Source organism: Salvia splendens, chromosome 6, assembly GCF_004379255.2.
Source record: "Salvia splendens isolate huo1 chromosome 6, SspV2, whole genome shotgun sequence".
NCBI lineage: Eukaryota > Viridiplantae > Streptophyta > Magnoliopsida > Lamiales > Lamiaceae > Salvia > Salvia splendens.
Window position 1 is genome coordinate 38,127,530 of NC_056037.1, and position 17,089 is coordinate 38,144,618.

General features: G+C 36.7%; 4 protein-coding genes across 5 annotated transcripts; 3 read left to right on the top strand and 1 right to left on the bottom strand.

Annotated features, from left to right (window-relative positions):
• The first annotated feature begins 201 nt into the window (after positions 1 to 201).
• LOC121806502 (BAG family molecular chaperone regulator 3-like) lies at positions 202 to 2,833 on the top strand. Its single transcript, XM_042206561.1, has 5 exons — positions 202 to 562; positions 643 to 1,102; positions 1,185 to 1,441; positions 1,944 to 2,090; positions 2,183 to 2,833. The coding sequence occupies exons 2-5, from the start codon at positions 886 to 888 to the stop codon at positions 2,519 to 2,521; spliced, it is 960 nt and encodes a 319-aa protein (XP_042062495.1). The 5' UTR covers positions 202 to 562; positions 643 to 885; the 3' UTR covers positions 2,522 to 2,833.
• Positions 2,834 to 8,192: 5,359 nt separating this feature from the next.
• On the top strand, positions 8,193 to 8,938 carry LOC121809393 (dehydration-responsive element-binding protein 1C-like). Its single transcript, XM_042209984.1, has one exon. It carries the CDS (start codon positions 8,279 to 8,281, stop codon positions 8,822 to 8,824), a length of 546 nt encoding a protein of 181 aa, XP_042065918.1. The 5' UTR covers positions 8,193 to 8,278; the 3' UTR covers positions 8,825 to 8,938.
• Positions 8,939 to 9,068: 130 nt separating this feature from the next.
• LOC121809392 (post-GPI attachment to proteins factor 3-like) lies at positions 9,069 to 12,675 on the bottom strand. 2 transcript variants are annotated; one of them, XM_042209981.1, is made up of 6 exons: positions 12,515 to 12,675; positions 12,323 to 12,425; positions 10,363 to 10,624; positions 10,089 to 10,285; positions 9,821 to 10,008; positions 9,069 to 9,490 (listed from the first exon to the last, which is right to left on the bottom strand). In XM_042209981.1, exons 2-6 carry the CDS (start codon positions 12,415 to 12,417, stop codon positions 9,204 to 9,206), a joined length of 1,029 nt encoding a protein of 342 aa, XP_042065915.1. In that variant the 5' UTR covers positions 12,418 to 12,425; positions 12,515 to 12,675; the 3' UTR covers positions 9,069 to 9,203. The 2 variants fall into 2 exon arrangements, with proteins under 2 accessions (XP_042065915.1, XP_042065917.1); XM_042209983.1 differs by having other exon boundaries at positions 12,503 to 12,669.
• Positions 12,676 to 14,547: 1,872 nt separating this feature from the next.
• On the top strand, positions 14,548 to 16,237 carry LOC121806718 (ycf20-like protein). The gene is made up of 2 exons (XM_042206845.1): positions 14,548 to 14,796; positions 15,650 to 16,237. Exons 1-2 carry the CDS (start codon positions 14,670 to 14,672, stop codon positions 16,129 to 16,131), a joined length of 609 nt encoding a protein of 202 aa, XP_042062779.1. The 5' UTR covers positions 14,548 to 14,669; the 3' UTR covers positions 16,132 to 16,237.
• Positions 16,238 to 17,089: the final 852 nt, after the last annotated feature.

Genomic DNA, 17,089 nt, shown 5'->3' on the forward strand with positions numbered 1-17,089 from the left:
ATTACTATATTATACTATATTATCTAAAACAGATTTATAAAAAGCTATAAAGAAATTTAATTCTAATTTTGATAAAAAGGGTTGAGTCACATTCTTTATAAGTCTGATTAATGTGGTAATTTAGTTTTGGTAATTAGAATTAGAATCAGAGTAATTGAACAGTAGTAGTTTTAAATATTTATATATTCTGACCTCATTTCTCACTGCTGTTCGCTGTCCATACAATTTTTTATATCTATACATTTTCTTCATCTCTCTCTCCGCGTCTTCTTTCTCCTGCATTGGAGAGAGAGAGAAATCACGCATTAACCAACTCAATACTCGGTTAATCTTTTCCCGCTCTAGTTTTCCAGTGCATTTATTGGGAGGAATTTCATCGGAGCTTGAAGATACGGAGACTCGATATCATTCGCAGATTTCACGCAGTGAATTGATTCTCACTACATTCCTTCAGTTTTGTGAGAGATCTGATTATTTTTGAATTCTCGTCGGCAATTGAGAACATTTCTCCGGCAGCTTTCGACCGGAATCTCGATCTTTCCGGAACACTCGTGATTACCAGGTTTGACTTTTTTTGCTTTTCCTTTTCCATTGTTTTCCAATTCGAGTTCAAACTAAATCTTTGTCCGTGATTTCCTGTAGTTTATTTGTTACGGTTAATCAATTCGAATCTGCGATAGATTCAGCCGCGTGAATGCCGCGCTGTATACGTGTGATGTTGAGATTCCGAAATCTGTGAAGCGCTTTCGCCTTTTGTTTTATCGCGAGGGTTTTTCATCGTTTTCAACTCGGAGTCAATGCTCTTTGTTTTTGATCTGCTGAATTCCCAATCATTCTCGGGATTTCAACCGTCTTTCCGCGGCTAATTAATACGTCGGATCGAAGATGATGCGGATGAGGACTAAGAATGAAGCGTTACCGCCGGATTTTGACGGCGGCAGAGGATTGGGGAAAGAGTGGGAGCTCAGGCCTGGTGGAATGCTGGTCCAGAAGCGCACAGACGGCGGAGAGAACCGCGTGCCGCTGCCGCCGCCTATTCGCGTCCGCGTCAAATACGGCTCCGTTAGTCATGAAATACGTATCAGCTCTCAGGCAACCTTCGGTAATTTGATAGTTTTCTCGTCGTGATTGGAATTCCTGCTTTTGTATTTCTGTTTAATCTTTGTTTATGTGGCTGGATTTAGGGGAGTTGAAGAAGATGCTGTCGGGGCCGACGGGGCTGCACCACCAGGACCAGAAGCTGTTTTACAAGGACAAGGAGAGGAATTCGACTGCGTATCTAGACAGTGCCGGGGTGAAAGACAAGTCGAAAATGGTGTTGGAAGAGGATGCCATTAGCAGGGAGAAACGCTTCATAGAGATGAGGAAGAATGCTAAAATGGAGAAGGCTGCAAAACTGCTCTCAGTTATCGGCTCGGAGGTGGATAGACTGGCTAAGAAGGTAATTGCTTCATTCTGTTATTGTGATTCATTAAGTGCTTGAATGTATTGTATGGATTGGGGCAGGTGTCTGCTCTCGAAACTGTGTTTTCAAAACTGAGAAGGATATATTGAACCTCATTGTGCTTTTGATGAATCATTTATTTAATTTGTTGTTGTGATTCATTCAGTGTTTGAAAGTATTGTATGGATTGGGTTAGGTGTTTGCTCTCGAAACTGTGTTTTTGAAAGGGGGAAAGTGGTGGAAAAGAATATAGTGAACCTCAGTGAGCTGTTGATGAATCATGAATCAATTGTTTCATTTTGTTATTGTCATTCATTCAGTTTTTGTAAGTATTGTATGGATTGGGGGCGGTATCTGCTCTCGAAAATGTGATTCTGAAAGATGGGAGGAAGTGTTGGAGAAGGATATAGTGAACCTCGTCGTGCTTTTGACGAATCGATTGTTTCATTCTGTTATTGTTATTCATCTGGCGATTGAAAGTAGTGTGTGGATTGGACAGGTGTCTGCTCTCGAAACTGTAGTTTCAAAAGGCGGGAAAGTGGTGGAGAAGGATATATTGAACCTCATTGAGCTTTTGATGAATCAATTGCTCAAGCTGGATGGTGTTGTTGATGATGGTGATGTCAAATCACAGAGGAAAATCCAGGTAGTTTATTCGGTTAATTTGACTACTCGAATGTCTAGGTCTTTCTGCGGTGTGGTTTTGTTAGTAAGAAGCTGATTCTTGAATGTTTATAGGTGAGAAGTATACAGAAGCATGTGGAGAAACTTGATCTGATCAAACTCAAGAATTCATCACTTCAGCAGCATACACACTCGAATGGTGATGTGTCTTCTCCGCCTAGTCATCAACCTCGGCACTCCTTGGGGGAATCTTTGATCGACTGTGATTCACCACAGCAGCAGGGCGAACATAGGCACTCGGGCTCAGGTGGTGGTTCTGTGGTGATAACCACACAATGGGAGACTTTTGATTCTACCTCGAATCCGTTCTTAGGCTATCCTTCAACCTCCGACACAACGGAAAAGAACAGCATTCGCCCAGCTCAACCTGGTTTCACCTGGAATTTGCTCTGAGCCGGATTTGTTTGGTATGGATTCTTGATTCTTTTCTGTATTTAGAGCTCTTTCCATATGTGTTTCTCTTGATCACAAATAAATGGGGCTACTTGAAACGGCCTGTGTTACTTACCATCATCGTACATTATTATTCTTTTCCGGCTGTCATTCATCCCCATTGAGTTTGTTTATGTTGTAATGTTGGTGATATATACATGATATGTACTTATAGTTTGCTTTGCAAGTATTAGTGATGAAACAGAACTTCATTTGGAGTTGTAAATTTTGTTTAATACTTTGCTTAGTTAAAGCAGGTGCTTTGATGATCTACTTTTTAGTTTCCAATTATTGTATTATTGATAAAGTATCATTCATCTTTACATATACCTTGCTTAGTAAACAAGATGAAGCCATATCTGTAATGACAGAGAGAGACACCTGTCATAAATGAACTACTCTACTATTTAGCTGAGTGTTAATTCATGAGTAAATTGTGACAAAAATAAGACAAACTTTTGATATGACCAGAGCTTGTATAGTTTGTGTCATATAATACAGTGTTCATAATAATTTATCACTACTACTATTTTTGTGATATGATATTATTGCATAGTGATGCATAGTATTTAGAATAATTAACACCTTTAAAGTCTTGACAGATATTTTTGGTGAAGGTGTTACCTTATTCCCCTCTTGTCTGTTTTCTTCTATGGGGACACAAGAACAAAAGCTTGTGAGAAATTATTTATACAACAATTTTTTCCGGTGTTTTTTAATATTTATTTTGGCTGGCTTCTCTTTTGGGCTTTCACAACCCTTATCCGCATTTAGAAAGAAAATTATACAAACTCCTCCCCTCTCCAATACACAATATACAAACTACACTTTGCGTAGGTTTCTCTATTTTGGATAAATGCACACTAAGCCCATTTAAAACAACCAATCCTTTAAATATTATACAAGGCCTGGCAATGATGGATTCAAGTAGGATTAGGGGTTGACCGACTCCACCGCCGGCCAATGAGGGTAGCAGAAAGTCTATTATTTTTGCCTTTTCGAGTTGTCGCAACGCACCAACCATACAAAACTGAAGACGACCTTCTTCGATATGCCCAACTCTACGAATTCTTTTTTCTAGATCCGTCTCAAGACATGAAAACAATAAAAATCAGTAGCATGTGGATAGCACGCGTTTAAGATGAGGGGTTGAAAGTTACTAAAGTCTTGTTTTAGATTAATACAAAAACGTCAATTTTATTGGGATTTACTTAATGAAGTGAAATTCACATCTTTTAGTTGAGTGTGACATCACTCATAGGACCTAACTCACAATCTTATTAACGTTTACATGTTTATTTTTCAGTTACAATTTTATGGATAGTTTTTACAATATACCTTTTACTATTACAAAAAATAGCAAAAATGTAATAATAAATTAAATATGTACAAAATGTGCCAAGTGCCAAGCAAGGTGCTATCAATTAAACTTGCTTTTAAATAAAAAAGTGGTCACACGGATTAGAAGAGGACACGTTTCCTTCATTGATTAATCGAAGATTGGATAAAGAAAGAAACAAATAAAGAAATATAAGAGCATCCACAACCGTGCTCTTGCCAGCGGCACGATTGTGGGCCCGGACCCACTTTTTCTGCCTGCTCTCTGGCAAGAGCACAACACCCACAGCTGTGCTCTTCCGCAAGGACGAGCACAATTAATTTAAAATTCAATTAAACAATAACATTTCCATAATAATAAAATTCATTAAAAAAACCTAAATAAAATTACAAATGACAAATAAAATAAAAACGACATAATTAAAAGCTTAAAAATTAAAAATTACATAATTAAAATACTAAAAATTAAAAAAATCATTTGAGGTTTTGAGTGAGCACAATTAATTTAAAATTCAATTAAACAATAACATTTCCATAATAATAAAATTCATTAAAAAAACCTAAATAAAATTACATATGACATATGCTTCGTAAGCGACACGATGTTGTTCGTAGTATTCTTGTTCTTCGCGCTCCGCTTCCGCCATAATATGGGTGAAATCCATTTGAGGTTTTGAGTGAGGGATGAATGTGTTGATAGTTTGTATGAGAATTATGAATGAGAGATGAATGAGATATGATTTGATGTGATAAATGGATGATGAATGTGTGTATTTATTGATGATTTTGGGGAAAAAAAATAAAAAAATTCAAAAAAATTCAGAAAAAACGGGAAAAAAACGGCCATATTTTTTGGATTTGGAAAAATTTTTTTTTTTTTTTATTTTTTTATCATTATTTACAATTAAATACCGATTTTTAAGTAAAAAAAAAAAAAATTTGAAGGCAACGGCTATGCCGTTGCCCAATCCTGTGCCGCCGTGCCAGCGGCGCAAGCGCAGCGACGGCGGTGCTTCGCCTTGCCAGCGGCGCGAACAGCGGTGGCGACCGTCGCCACCGTTGCGGATGCTCTAAGGCCACGTACCATATAAATTTATGAGTAGACTACATCACTTATTTTAATCATATTGTATCATTTTCAATAAAATGAGGTGGACATTAGCTACACTATACAAGCAATTGATCAGTCCAATCAAAAGAAAAGTACGTCGCATTAAAATTTTATACCCTAATAAATTTTTATAGCATACAACTATGTGTTTATTCTTTCGAGTTTATAACTACAAAATAGTTAATAAATTATAAAAAAATTAAATTTCAGTCACCAAATTGTTATCACAAACATTCCAATAGAAAAGAATTAATGTGGGATCCCACTTTTGATGTTCCATTATGATCTGCTAAAATGTTCCATAATTTCAATACTCGTGTCACAATAATGTGACAGTAACTTTCATTTTCTTTGAAGTATTTGACTACTACTACTACTATCTATAAGAAGTATTGATAAAAATTGAAACTGATATTTCAAGATTATCATCTTAATCCTTACTCTATTGTCATTCCTGAGAAAACAAACGTGACAGTAACATATTTTCTTATTCTTTTCACACCTTCTAAAGGACAAAGTTTGTGTACATCCACCTCAATTAATTAACCTCCGATTATAATTAATGTAGTTATAATCGTAATTCATAAATTACAATTGAAATTTGAATCCAAATTCCAACGAATGAGTTGAAGTATGCCCGTCTTCCGAAATTAGTCAATAAAATATTGATATAGATTATACAAGTAAATATTGGTGGAGGTTTCGAGAAAATAAATTGATGGAAGGGTGACAATTTTATTCACGACTAAAAAATTACGGTGACTTCACACACAAAATAATGAAAAATTGTTTTGTTTTAATATTCACCAATAATTTATAATTTGAAAATGTGATTTACACAAATGTTGATTCACAAACCAATAAATAAAAAGGATGAATACAATGAGTAGGAAATGTTTGAAAAAAGTGGATAACAAGAGCACGTGGATACGCGTTTCCGTGGAAAAAACAGCAGATTAACTGCCATCCGTGTACTGTAATGAGACCCGGTCAGCTTGCCACCTGTTTACTTAACTACTACTGCTCCATAAGACCATGTTTATCAGGAACCCCGACCCAACACAACCATCCACTTTTTCAATATTTAATTCATTTATATCTCCTCCACACCATCTTCTACATTATTAATATTCATCCAACTCAACCAAACATATTTTCATGGTTTATCAATGACCACCCAACCACACTATTATATATTTATTTTTATATTTTTTTAATACTATTATTATTATATGAAATACTTATTATTGTAAATTTATCGAAAAACGTAATAAATGACAAACTAAAAATTAGAAAAACAAACAAATAAAATACATAAATTACAATCATCCAAATACGAAATTGAAAATACATAATTGGTGCCCATACCTAAGATGAAAACTAGACATTCAATTGCAATTGCCAAATTTTGCCCATATATGCTCTACCAAATCGTTTAGCAGAGCTTTGTGAGCTTCTCTGTTTTGAAGTTGGGCTTTATTTTTCATGTAAAAAGCTAGACTCACAATCCTATTCGTAGAATATATGAAATCATTATTCGCATCTCCATCATCAAAGCTAGAGAAATAATCTTGAGAAGGGTTAACATTTTGGGAAGTGTTGAAGTTTTGAGAAGGGTTGAAGTTTTGGGAATCGGAGAATATATTATTCTCATCATCCTCCATAGCTAGCAACAAGGGAAACTAAAAAATATGAAATTCAATTAAACAATAAGGATTATAGGAGGAGAAAAGAAGATATTTTTTTGTGTGCAAAACTATAGCAAATGTGGTCTATATTTATAGAGGAAGAAAAATTATGAATTTTGGTATAATTTTTATAATTTTTTAATATAACATATTAAAGATATATTAATTATTAAAAATAATAATATCATCCAATGAAATTGTGTCATTTGGCACAATCTCATTGGCTGAGTAGTGAAAGGGAAGGAGAGACCGCATGGTCTGTTTGAACAAAGAGGGAGACTTGAGTCTAAGAGAGAGACCATGTATTGCATTTATTTTTTTTTAATTAAATTTTCTACGTGGCGGTGGACCTCAAATGCCGATAAACATGGTCTAACTGAAAAAACCACTACGCCCATTCCACACTCAATATTAAACTAATCCACATACAAAATTCTGGTATTTTTATACTCCTACTTTGCTTTGTGTTTTCAGTAATTTATGGTTTTTTTATAAACTTGTTTTAATGTTCAAAAATATAAAATAAATAGGTGTAAAAAATAGTAAAATTAGTACTGATATAGGTCCCATTCTATTAGGTTTATAGTAATAATAATATGATTGAAATAAATTAGTATAATGTGGGATTTACTAATTAAATATAGCAGGTAAATAAGATATGTAACGGAGAATGGACAAAAAGAAAAAAACGAGACACATATTCACGAAAGAATAGAGTATTAAAAGACTAGCTTATTAGGAAATAGAGTCTATTTGGTCTACACGTCCCTACACATTCGTTCCCTTAAAAGTTTCCTTACACTGGAAGTACATAATATCCGACCTTCCCTTAATATCCACCATCCGTTTATTGATAAACGACCGGCTTGTTCATTTGACTGGCTTCCAAACATTCTTGTTAGCCACAACCATGTTAATAAGAAAATGCTCCTTAATTCTAGAGATTGTTGTAGTAGAATTTCAAGAAAAGCCTAATGTCACAAATTAAACATGAGAATGAATCTCAAAAGACTAATATGTGAAGAAAGAGAGTGAATTAGTCAATTTGATTATCTTACCAAATCGATATAGGTACAAGTGTCCTCGCTGAAATCCGTAATTGCATAATTAGTCTAATCTTTTGCTCCAATATTATTAGATAAGTGTATACCATATTCTGGAAATTCAAGTGTCAAGTGATTGACGGTTTATTGAAAAGAATGGATATGTTTGGAAGGGGACAAATGGGAAATTTCTGCTGCAGTGCCTTTGTTTCCTTTCAACAATCACAAGAAGTTCACTATTCACAGTCATGATACACGTGGCCAAATGGAGTAGTTCAAATTTGGATGAGCTGTCTATAAAAACAAAACAGCTGTCCTATAAATTAACTAACTTCTTCAAACCGTGGCCCGCCAGCCTGTCACTTTACTGCGTCATTTCCGTGTCCCAATTCATAAACCGTATATATATATATATATATACACTTCACTAAAATCACTCATTCCCTAACTGAAACAACTGAAAAAAAACACTCACTTCCCACTTACAACTTCCAAGATCAAACCTTAATATCTCCGAAAACATATTTACTTACTATAAATGGATAAGTTGAGGAGGAGCTACAATTACATCTCAAGCGGCGGAGATCCGTCAGTGACCCTGGCTTCCGACAGTCCGAAGAAGCGGGCGGGCCGGAAGAAGTTCCGCGAGACGCGGCACCCGGTGTACCGCGGGGTGCGGCGGCGGGGCTCGGCCAAGTGGGTGTGCGAGGTGAGGGAGCCCAACAAGAAGACCAGGATCTGGCTCGGGACGTTCGCCACCGCCGAGATGGCGGCGCGCGCGCACGACGTGGCCGCGATGGCCCTCAGGGGGCGCTCGGCCTGCCTCAACTTCGCCGACTCCACGTGGCGCCTGCCCGTCCCGGCGTCGTCCAGCGCCCAGGACATCCGGAAGGCGGCAGCGGAGGCGGCCAAGACGGCGGAGGAGGAGGAGGAGGAAGAGGAGTGGTTTGTGGATGAGGAGGAGGTGTTTGGGATGCATGGATTGGTGTCCAATTTGGCGGAGGGCTTGATGCTGCCGCCGCCTTTCTACCTTGATGACGTGGATATCGACGCTGATGTGGCACTTTGGAGTTATTCTTTCTGAATTGTTTTGCTCTAATCTCAAATTTGAATTTGCACTCCCACTTTTTATTGGCAAGTGCGAATGTTAGGAAAGATGTATACCGATATTTTAATTTTAGTATCATTTTTAGCCAAATCATCTCTAATCATCCATTAAAACGCAACACAAAACACGATCTTTATGTTATAGGCGTAATGTACGACAACTTTGGGCCGTGGGGAAGAGGCGATTTTCGAAAATCAAGGGTACCTGTTGTATGTTCGAGTGCAACGATGAAATATGCAGGGAACTCTTACAAGCACCATACATAATAAACAAGACGAATGAATACAAACTCTTGTGAGCTATCTCATCCAATGATTGTGTTTATGAGACATATTCACAAAGATTTCCTGTGCATTCATTTGTTTTTGTTGATGGAGAGTGAGGTCATCCACACGCTGTCGTCCTTGGCAAAACTCCACCACAGATAGCTAAGAGGAATCATAGTTGCATGCCAAAGAGCGCCAGCATCCAAGAGCCCCCACCAGGGGGAGAAGTCGTAAAGTTTTATGACCATGGCAATGGCCCCTCCAAATACAATCACCCAGAGCTTCCATCGCTGAGGATGACGAGCTTGAGCTGCCCACGCTGCCCATATTGCAATCTGTAGCGCGCTTATTGCTACACAAACTCTCGTGTTCCATCCTGTCAATATATCATCTTTCATCAAATGCAGTGTTCAGACCAATAAAACAGAACAACTCTTGTCTTTTTCCTCATAATGTATGATCCAACCACACATGCTTTTACATTCTCTATATACTTGGCAATGTTTTACTTGCAGCAGTCGAGGAGATAGTTTTGTTAACACGCGAACATAATGAATGGCTAAAATACGAATCAACAAATTAGGATACAGGAAATTTCGTCTAGATCTTCCTTACGCTACCAAGATAACCGCGTTTACTTAAGTAATAATCTAAATAGAACAAACTGAAGGATTATTTAACAAGAAGAGCTTTGTAGTGCGCTTACCGTAGTCAAACTCGTAGAAGTTCATATACAATATGTGGGTTGTTAGGATACCAAACACTGGAGCTGCAATCATGACCCTTATCGCTTCAAGCCTCACTCCAAAAGCTCGTATTAGAGCTAGAAAGAGGGAATATCCCTGTAATGCCACAGCAGACGAGTAATGCAGCTTCTCAGTCAGCTCAACATCTCTGCATATGGTAATCAATTGTAAATGGATGCAAAAGTGCATGCCCGATTAGTTTACTAAACGTATAAAAAAGATACTCACCGACTGAGGAAAACTGCGGTCCAAAACCAGTAATTCATTGCGAAGATAGCATATACATGCCACAGGCCCGTATAGTCATAGTAAGTTTTCTTTTTTGGTGTAAAAGGTAGTTTATAGTTTACGAGGATGAAAAACGAAACCCATCCATGAAACTGCACGGCTAGATTAAGAGCAGAGAGGGCCACAGAAACTGGTTCCTGGTATCATTGGGGCTAGACCTTAGCAACGTTAAAATATGAAGGCGTTCGATGTGTTATGAAATGTCTCTATGTACCTGGATACCATACATGCGCTCAATTGGCCACTTGCCATGATACTTTTCAGGTCTGTGGCCAAGTTTCTGCCGTTCTTCTTCTCTCGAGAGCATGCAGTGATATCGGCAGTCACTGAGGCAGTCCCATTGCTTCCACTGTATATAGAGTGGCTCCTGTAGATACCACGGGCCATCAGTCGAATTTTCATTAGAGTAAAAATTACAGTGTTGGAAACATTCGTTCCCGACACATCCAGTCTTCTCGCATTGCTGAACGCAAGCCCTAGAAGTTATTCAGATTGTAAAACAAAACAAAAATCAGTTCAATGAACCATATGCCGTGTGCACAGAACTTTACAACGAATCAGCTATATATGGAAAGCATTTTCTACAGAGGAAAAGTGTACGAATTAACAGGCACAATGTTCATAACTGTAATCTGTCATCTCACAAAACGAAGTTAACATCATGAGGAGAAGTAACTAAACGATCACCTGAGAATCGTATGGGAGGTTTTAATCTTGAACACGAAAAATGTTGTAAACTTTATTGTCAAGATTCATTTCATATTCAACTTGAAAGACAAACAAAAGATTCATCTTGTGCTAAAGGGGTCATAGTGCCAATGACAGAAACATCATTCGGGCAAACAATCTAATATGGTACTTTTATTAGTTCAATCTCCTCTGACAAAGTTGAAACAATAAAATTCTAAAGGTATAAAAACAGCATAACCACATCTCATTAGTCTGTTAACGTAGAACCTGCTTATGCAATTGTTGGAAAATAGAATTGAAATGCAGAAAATAAACATTGTATTCAAAGAACTACGAAACGTAAAAGAATCTGTTGTACTGGTTTGATTGGTTAAAATCTCGATTACACCCATCCTATTCTTATAGAGTGATTAGTACACAGATAAGAAAAGACAATATTTCCACTTTATTCTCTAATAGCCATCTTTCCATTTCAACATCAATAACACTCCTTTTGAAAGTAGCATCTCATCTCCAAACATCATTCCTCAACAATAAGCCTACGTCAATTAGGCTGCATCTGTAGGATCTCATATCTCTCCAATTTCAATCCAAATTTAGTCAAAAAATGTTGAGCAGATTCTCCATAACCAGAAAGTTAGGGGAAACTATGTCCCATATCATGGCAAAAGAAAATAATCAAACAGAGCAATCCTCAACAGCAAATGATCACACTCTAGAATAGACAATTTGATAGTTTAATCTAGAAACACTCTTGATTACTCTCCAAAAAATCATAACAATCTCAAGAGGCTTACTGGTAGACAAACATCATAACCACATCTCATTAGTCTGTGTTAACACCAAATTAGCAATCTCTACTCCAAGCATCATTCCTCCACACTAAGCCTACATCAATTAGGCTGCTTCCGTATGCTACAATGAGAATGAAACACTAAACAATTGCAGTAATACTGTATCTCATATCTCCCAATTCCAATCCAAATTTAGCCACAAATGTCAAGAGAAGCTATGTCCAACATCATGGCAAAAGAAAATTAACAACCTAACTAATCCTCAACAGCAAATCCTACTCTAAAATCGATAGTTTAATCCGGAAACACTCTTGATTTCTTTTCAGAGAATCATAAAATTCTCAAAAGGCTTACTGGTATACAAACATCAGTTTCACAACCACATTTCATTAGTCTGTTAACACCAAATTAGCATCTCAACTCCAAACATCATTTGTCAACACTAAGCCTACATCAATTAGTGCAGTAAGATCTCATTTCTCCCCAATTCCAATCTAAATTCAGTCTCAAATGTCAACCTGATTCTCCATCTATGTCCAAACATCATGGCAAAAGAAATTAAACAAACAAACTAATCCTCAACAGCAAATCCTACTCTAGAATCGACATTTCAATTCGAAGTGCTGAACTCATGCTGCAAAGTTAAACTAGAAACACTCTTGATTGCTATTCACAGAATCATTGGCTTACTGGTAAACGGAATCGGCATCGCCGGGGCTCCCACGAAGCAATCCAAAGAAGCAAGAGAGAGCAACCGCAAAAGGAAGGAACCAACTCGAAGCCATCAGATGAGCTGAAAGAGAAAAGGGACAGAAGCGAAAGTCAAAGAAAAGGGCGTATTGAGTTTATTGAGAGATTCAATTGATTTACAACAGCGCAAACCAAGATTTGATTTTGATTGATCAACTTCCCAATAACTCGGAACGAATTCTGCTCTATAATTATACTCGAAAGATTGGGCTAATAATTATGTATGGGAATCTTGATTTGTGGAGAGTCGTGTCAATTGTTGATGGACTACGTGAAGACAACCAAGTGTGAGATTTTTATGGATACCAGTTTCGAATTTAGATAATACCAGTGCAATAATCATCTTCTACCGCTTATAACATCATAATTTAAAATTAAAACCAAATCTATATCATTAGATTTTAAAATGAGTGAATGAGATTAAACCTTACGAATCTCAATAAATAGTGACAAAATATCAACACAATTTTATTGAGATTTCACATGTATTATATTGAGATTTTACATGCATTATATTGAGATTTTTTGATGTATTTGTTGATAAAAATATGCTTATCAGCATATACGAAAACTAGAACAAAAAATCCTCAAATTTTATCATCCGAACGTTGTCGGAACCTATGCAATTGAGATCTCGTTAGAATCCATATAAAATTACCTTTAATTGATATATTATCTGCGAAAAAATAATTTAAATCAAGTGAGTTACGTAAGTTTAAAGTTTTGGGATAATTTTAATAAGAGAGAATTGACATTAATACCCTTTAATTTTATTTAATACTCATTTAAATTTGAAATATCAACTACTATGTCAATCATTAAATTAATCTCATAATCTAATGATTAAAAATTAATGTTAATTTTAGATGGCTAATTAGTTAGCAATTTAATAAGTGTTCATTTTACCGTCCCAATTTAATAAGTTGATTTTGGTATGAACGAGAACTTTTAGACTATCATTCATAAATTCAAAAACACTTTTGGTTGCGAATGAATGTTTTCGGTCTATTATTTACAATTTGAAATGACTCTTAGTTATGTCAGGTTAGTAGTAATTTAAAAATTGAAATTACTCTTAATTAGTTGTGAAAATGGTATTAGATTTTAGGTTATTGACAGCTCATAATTAATGTGAATGTAGGCGATTATTCACAGTTCAAAACCACTATTAGCTGTGTATTTGAGTTTTTAATATTTTTAGCTATAAACGTATCAACATTGTAGTACACATGTATAGTACTATTTCAATTTATTTAGGCACAAGATGTGATGGCATAGAATTAGGTTGGTCATGCAAACAAAAACATAAGCAACATAAGTGTATAGCCTCTATAATAGTATGTCCCTATAAATACACATACGTTGAAGATAGCTACACAACAAAAATAGTACAAGTCTATTTGATCTGCTTGAATTTGAATACATAAATAGCAATGAAGTGTGTGGTTATGTGTGTGATATTGGTGATAATGGGAGGAAGCAGCTGGGCACAAGACACGTGCTCGTCATCGCTGTCGAGTCTGAACGTGTGTACACCGTTCGTGGTGCCTGGCTCGACCGGGAACCCTAGCTCCGACTGTTGTGGCGCTCTTCAGAGCGTGAGCCACGACTGCTTGTGCAGCACCCTCCGCATTGCCTCTCGTATCCCCGCCCAATGCAACCTCCCTCCCTTCTCTTGCCGTATGTTCATCCAACTTAATTCTCTTTACTTTTCATGCTTTTTCCGCCAATTTCTAATTAATACTTTTCATTTATTCTCATGCAGCAAACTGACCTTGGAACTTCAATCAAACTTGGACGATCCACTTCTTTGCAATAAAACTTGGAACTTACATGTAACCAACAAAGATGATTTCTATTTAATTTGAGGAATAAAACTACTTTTATGACTTCCTGTTTTACATTATTGCACACTGTTGAATATTGTTGTTGTCGATCAGTAATTTCTTATAAAATCAAAATAGAGTAAACTTAACTGTAAAATTTAAAGATAAAAAAATGAATTATACATAGGCCTGAAGTTTTACCATATAATATTCTAGTATATTTTAATTATTAATAATAATATTTTTAAAAATTATAATTGTAACATACTAAAATTATTTTAAGTTCGAAATGTCGATAATGAATTTCTAACTAATTGACCTGGCTATGGATGTTAATGCACAATTATTCAATAAATATCCTTATAATTTGAGAAAATTGACAAAATAGTCGTTTGGTGGGCCGTGGGAGCTTAAGCCCACTTTCCCGGGCCAGCCCACAACCCGACCCACCAACGTCAAGCATGACGAGCGGGTCAGGATCCGATGAAGCACTAATTTCCCTCAAAATTCCTTATTATCAGATCGAAAATTCGAAATCCCTTTCACCACCAATTTCGCTCTTTCAATTCACAGCTTCAAGCTTACACGGTGCGTTTCTTAGCTGTAATATTTATCTTTTTTCGACGGTGAATGAATGTTGACGCCATTGATCTTTTTATCAAGCTCTTCCGACCTTTTTTCAGTTTACACTCATTTTCTGGCAGATATGATTTCGTTTCGCAATATATGATGTAATTCGTACTATTGAACTCATTGATTCTGTGCTTGTTGGAGTTTTGATGCTTCAATTTCTCCAGATACGAGAAAAAAATTTATCGATGTTAAGTAATGGGCTCTGAATTGTCTAAATTTTCGAAATATGGTATCATTTGATATACTGCATCAGTTACTCTTATTATTATTAATTTTTCAGCTGGATTATGTGTAAGTTTCTCTAGATATGTAAAATGCTATCAATGTGAAGGGGCTCTAGAAAATTCCCATATATTGTGGCATGATTTGGTATACTGCCGCGGCTGCTATTGTTCTTATTGATTTTCAGCTACATTAGTATTTACATGGCGCTGCTCATTTGATCTCTGAAGAAAGTGATATTATGAATTTTTGCCTTTTTCATTTCCTTTTGATTTAAAGATCATCATAGTTTATTCTTGAACATTAAAAGATACGCTCTTTTCTTTTATTTTCTTTAGTTATCGTGTGTTTTGGAAGCAGGGTTTTTGGTTGGGAAAATTGTCGATAATATCATCAATTTCTTTCCTTAAGACGACATTTATTTGTTGATATTCATTAGCAATTGCTGCAGATGGCAAATGATGCTGTTTTGTGAATATCTTCGAATTCTTTCCCGGAGGAGACAATTATTTGTTGATATCATGAGCAATTATTGTAGATGGAAAATGGTGCAGTTTTATGAATATCTTTGATTTCTTTCCTATAGGATTGTTGCAGATGGCAAATGGTGCATCTTTGACTTGCACTGGCTTCCTAGAATACGGATTGATTGCTAAAAAAAGCAATTGGAATGTAAAGTGGGGAACGAGGTTAAGTTCAAGATCCTCATCAAGTTCCTTCAGAGTAGTTGCGGTGCAGGAAAGTGAAGGGCCTCGACGACTGGTTGACATCATACGAATCATACCAGATGTTTCACGCAACTATTTCAGAAGCCCGTCAAGAAGGGCACTCTTTGGCGGTATCTCTCTCTTGGGTGGCTTCTACGTCGCCCAAACCATCTCCCTGTCGTTCGGAGCTTTAGGTGTCAATGATGTTATAGCCGCGGTGCTGTGTGTACTCATCACCGAGTATGTAACCAGGTTCTACTATAGCAGACCCAAGATCACCTTCCCCGTCGCCCTCCTCAACAACTTCAAAATGGGTTTCACTTATGGTCTCTTCATTGATGCTTTCAAACTAGCTAGTTGAATTTGTTTAGCTCTTGCTTACAGTTATTACAGATGCTGTATGCTGGAGGTCATTTTTCAGTGTATACTACTGGATTTGTGCATATATGAAAAAGCTTTCTGATGAATTTGACAAGTTTTACATCACATTTCGTTATAATTTTGATGTCTGGCAATTTCAGAAATGGTTCCTATACAGCTCCAATGTACCGGGTTCGGTACGCCTCTGGTGGCCAGCAGTTCTTAACATATACACATTGTCTATAAGAGCATTCTTAACATAGATATAATCCCATCTCTCTGCACTTTTATTGCTTCTTCAACATATACACATTTGCAGCACATGTCTAGAAGAGCATTCTAATCATAGCTATCTAATTCAACACTCTCAGTGACTACATAATCACGAGTGGCCTGACCCGTCTTGAGCCTCCCAGACGCACCCGAGAAGAGAGCACAGTCGATACTGTGATTCTATCATGTATGGCCTATTATGATGAATGGCCTTTATACACAGATTTTCACAGAGGGCGTAGGATTTGATGGCTTGTGACATTGCATTTCCTGTGCTGGTGGGTACGGACAAGGGTGCGCATGAAGCCATCTGGTCGGTTCATGAATGATCCGTTGCCGGAAATTGGATTGGATTTGGTGATGTTCGAGGTGGAGAGGTGACTGGAAACAGACTGTGCTATGGCAAGTTTCACCATAAGTGGACACGAATCGGTGGATGCGGATTTCAAACTGCCTTCACGGCCGTACCTTTTGCATATCAACATGTACCTTTTACTACTTGTGCATTTAGTGGTGTTCGTTTTGATGAAAATGAATCATTCTGATAGTGTTCGGTTTTATAATTAATCTTGACTTATGAGTTTTGACCTTCTTATCACGTGATAATAAATCTCGGGAAATCATAAATCAATTCAATGTCGAGATATGTTAATCTTGAATAACCGAACACCCTTCGACTGCAAATA

Coding starts and splice junctions, on each gene's coding strand:
- LOC121809392 (XM_042209981.1), bottom strand. CDS start 12,417: ATGGCTTCGAGTTGGTTCCTTCCTTTTGCGGTTGCTCTCTCTTGCTTC. Junction 10,286..10,362: donor AGCGCATGTATGGTATCCAG/GTACATAGAGAC, acceptor CAATGATACCAG/GAACCAGTTTCTGTGGCCCT. Junction 9,491..9,820: donor CTTCTACGAGTTTGACTACG/GTAAGCGCACTA, acceptor ATATATTGACAG/GATGGAACACGAGAGTTTGT.
- LOC121806718 (XM_042206845.1), top strand. CDS start 14,670: ATGACGAGCGGGTCAGGATCCGATGAAGCACTAATTTCCCTCAAAATT. Junction 14,797..15,649: donor CACAGCTTCAAGCTTACACG/GTGCGTTTCTTA, acceptor TCTTTCCTATAG/GATTGTTGCAGATGGCAAAT.
- LOC121806502 (XM_042206561.1), top strand. CDS start 886: ATGATGCGGATGAGGACTAAGAATGAAGCGTTACCGCCGGATTTTGAC. Junction 1,103..1,184: donor CAGCTCTCAGGCAACCTTCG/GTAATTTGATAG, acceptor GGCTGGATTTAG/GGGAGTTGAAGAAGATGCTG. Junction 2,091..2,182: donor AATCACAGAGGAAAATCCAG/GTAGTTTATTCG, acceptor GAATGTTTATAG/GTGAGAAGTATACAGAAGCA.
- LOC121809393 (XM_042209984.1), top strand. CDS start 8,279: ATGGATAAGTTGAGGAGGAGCTACAATTACATCTCAAGCGGCGGAGAT.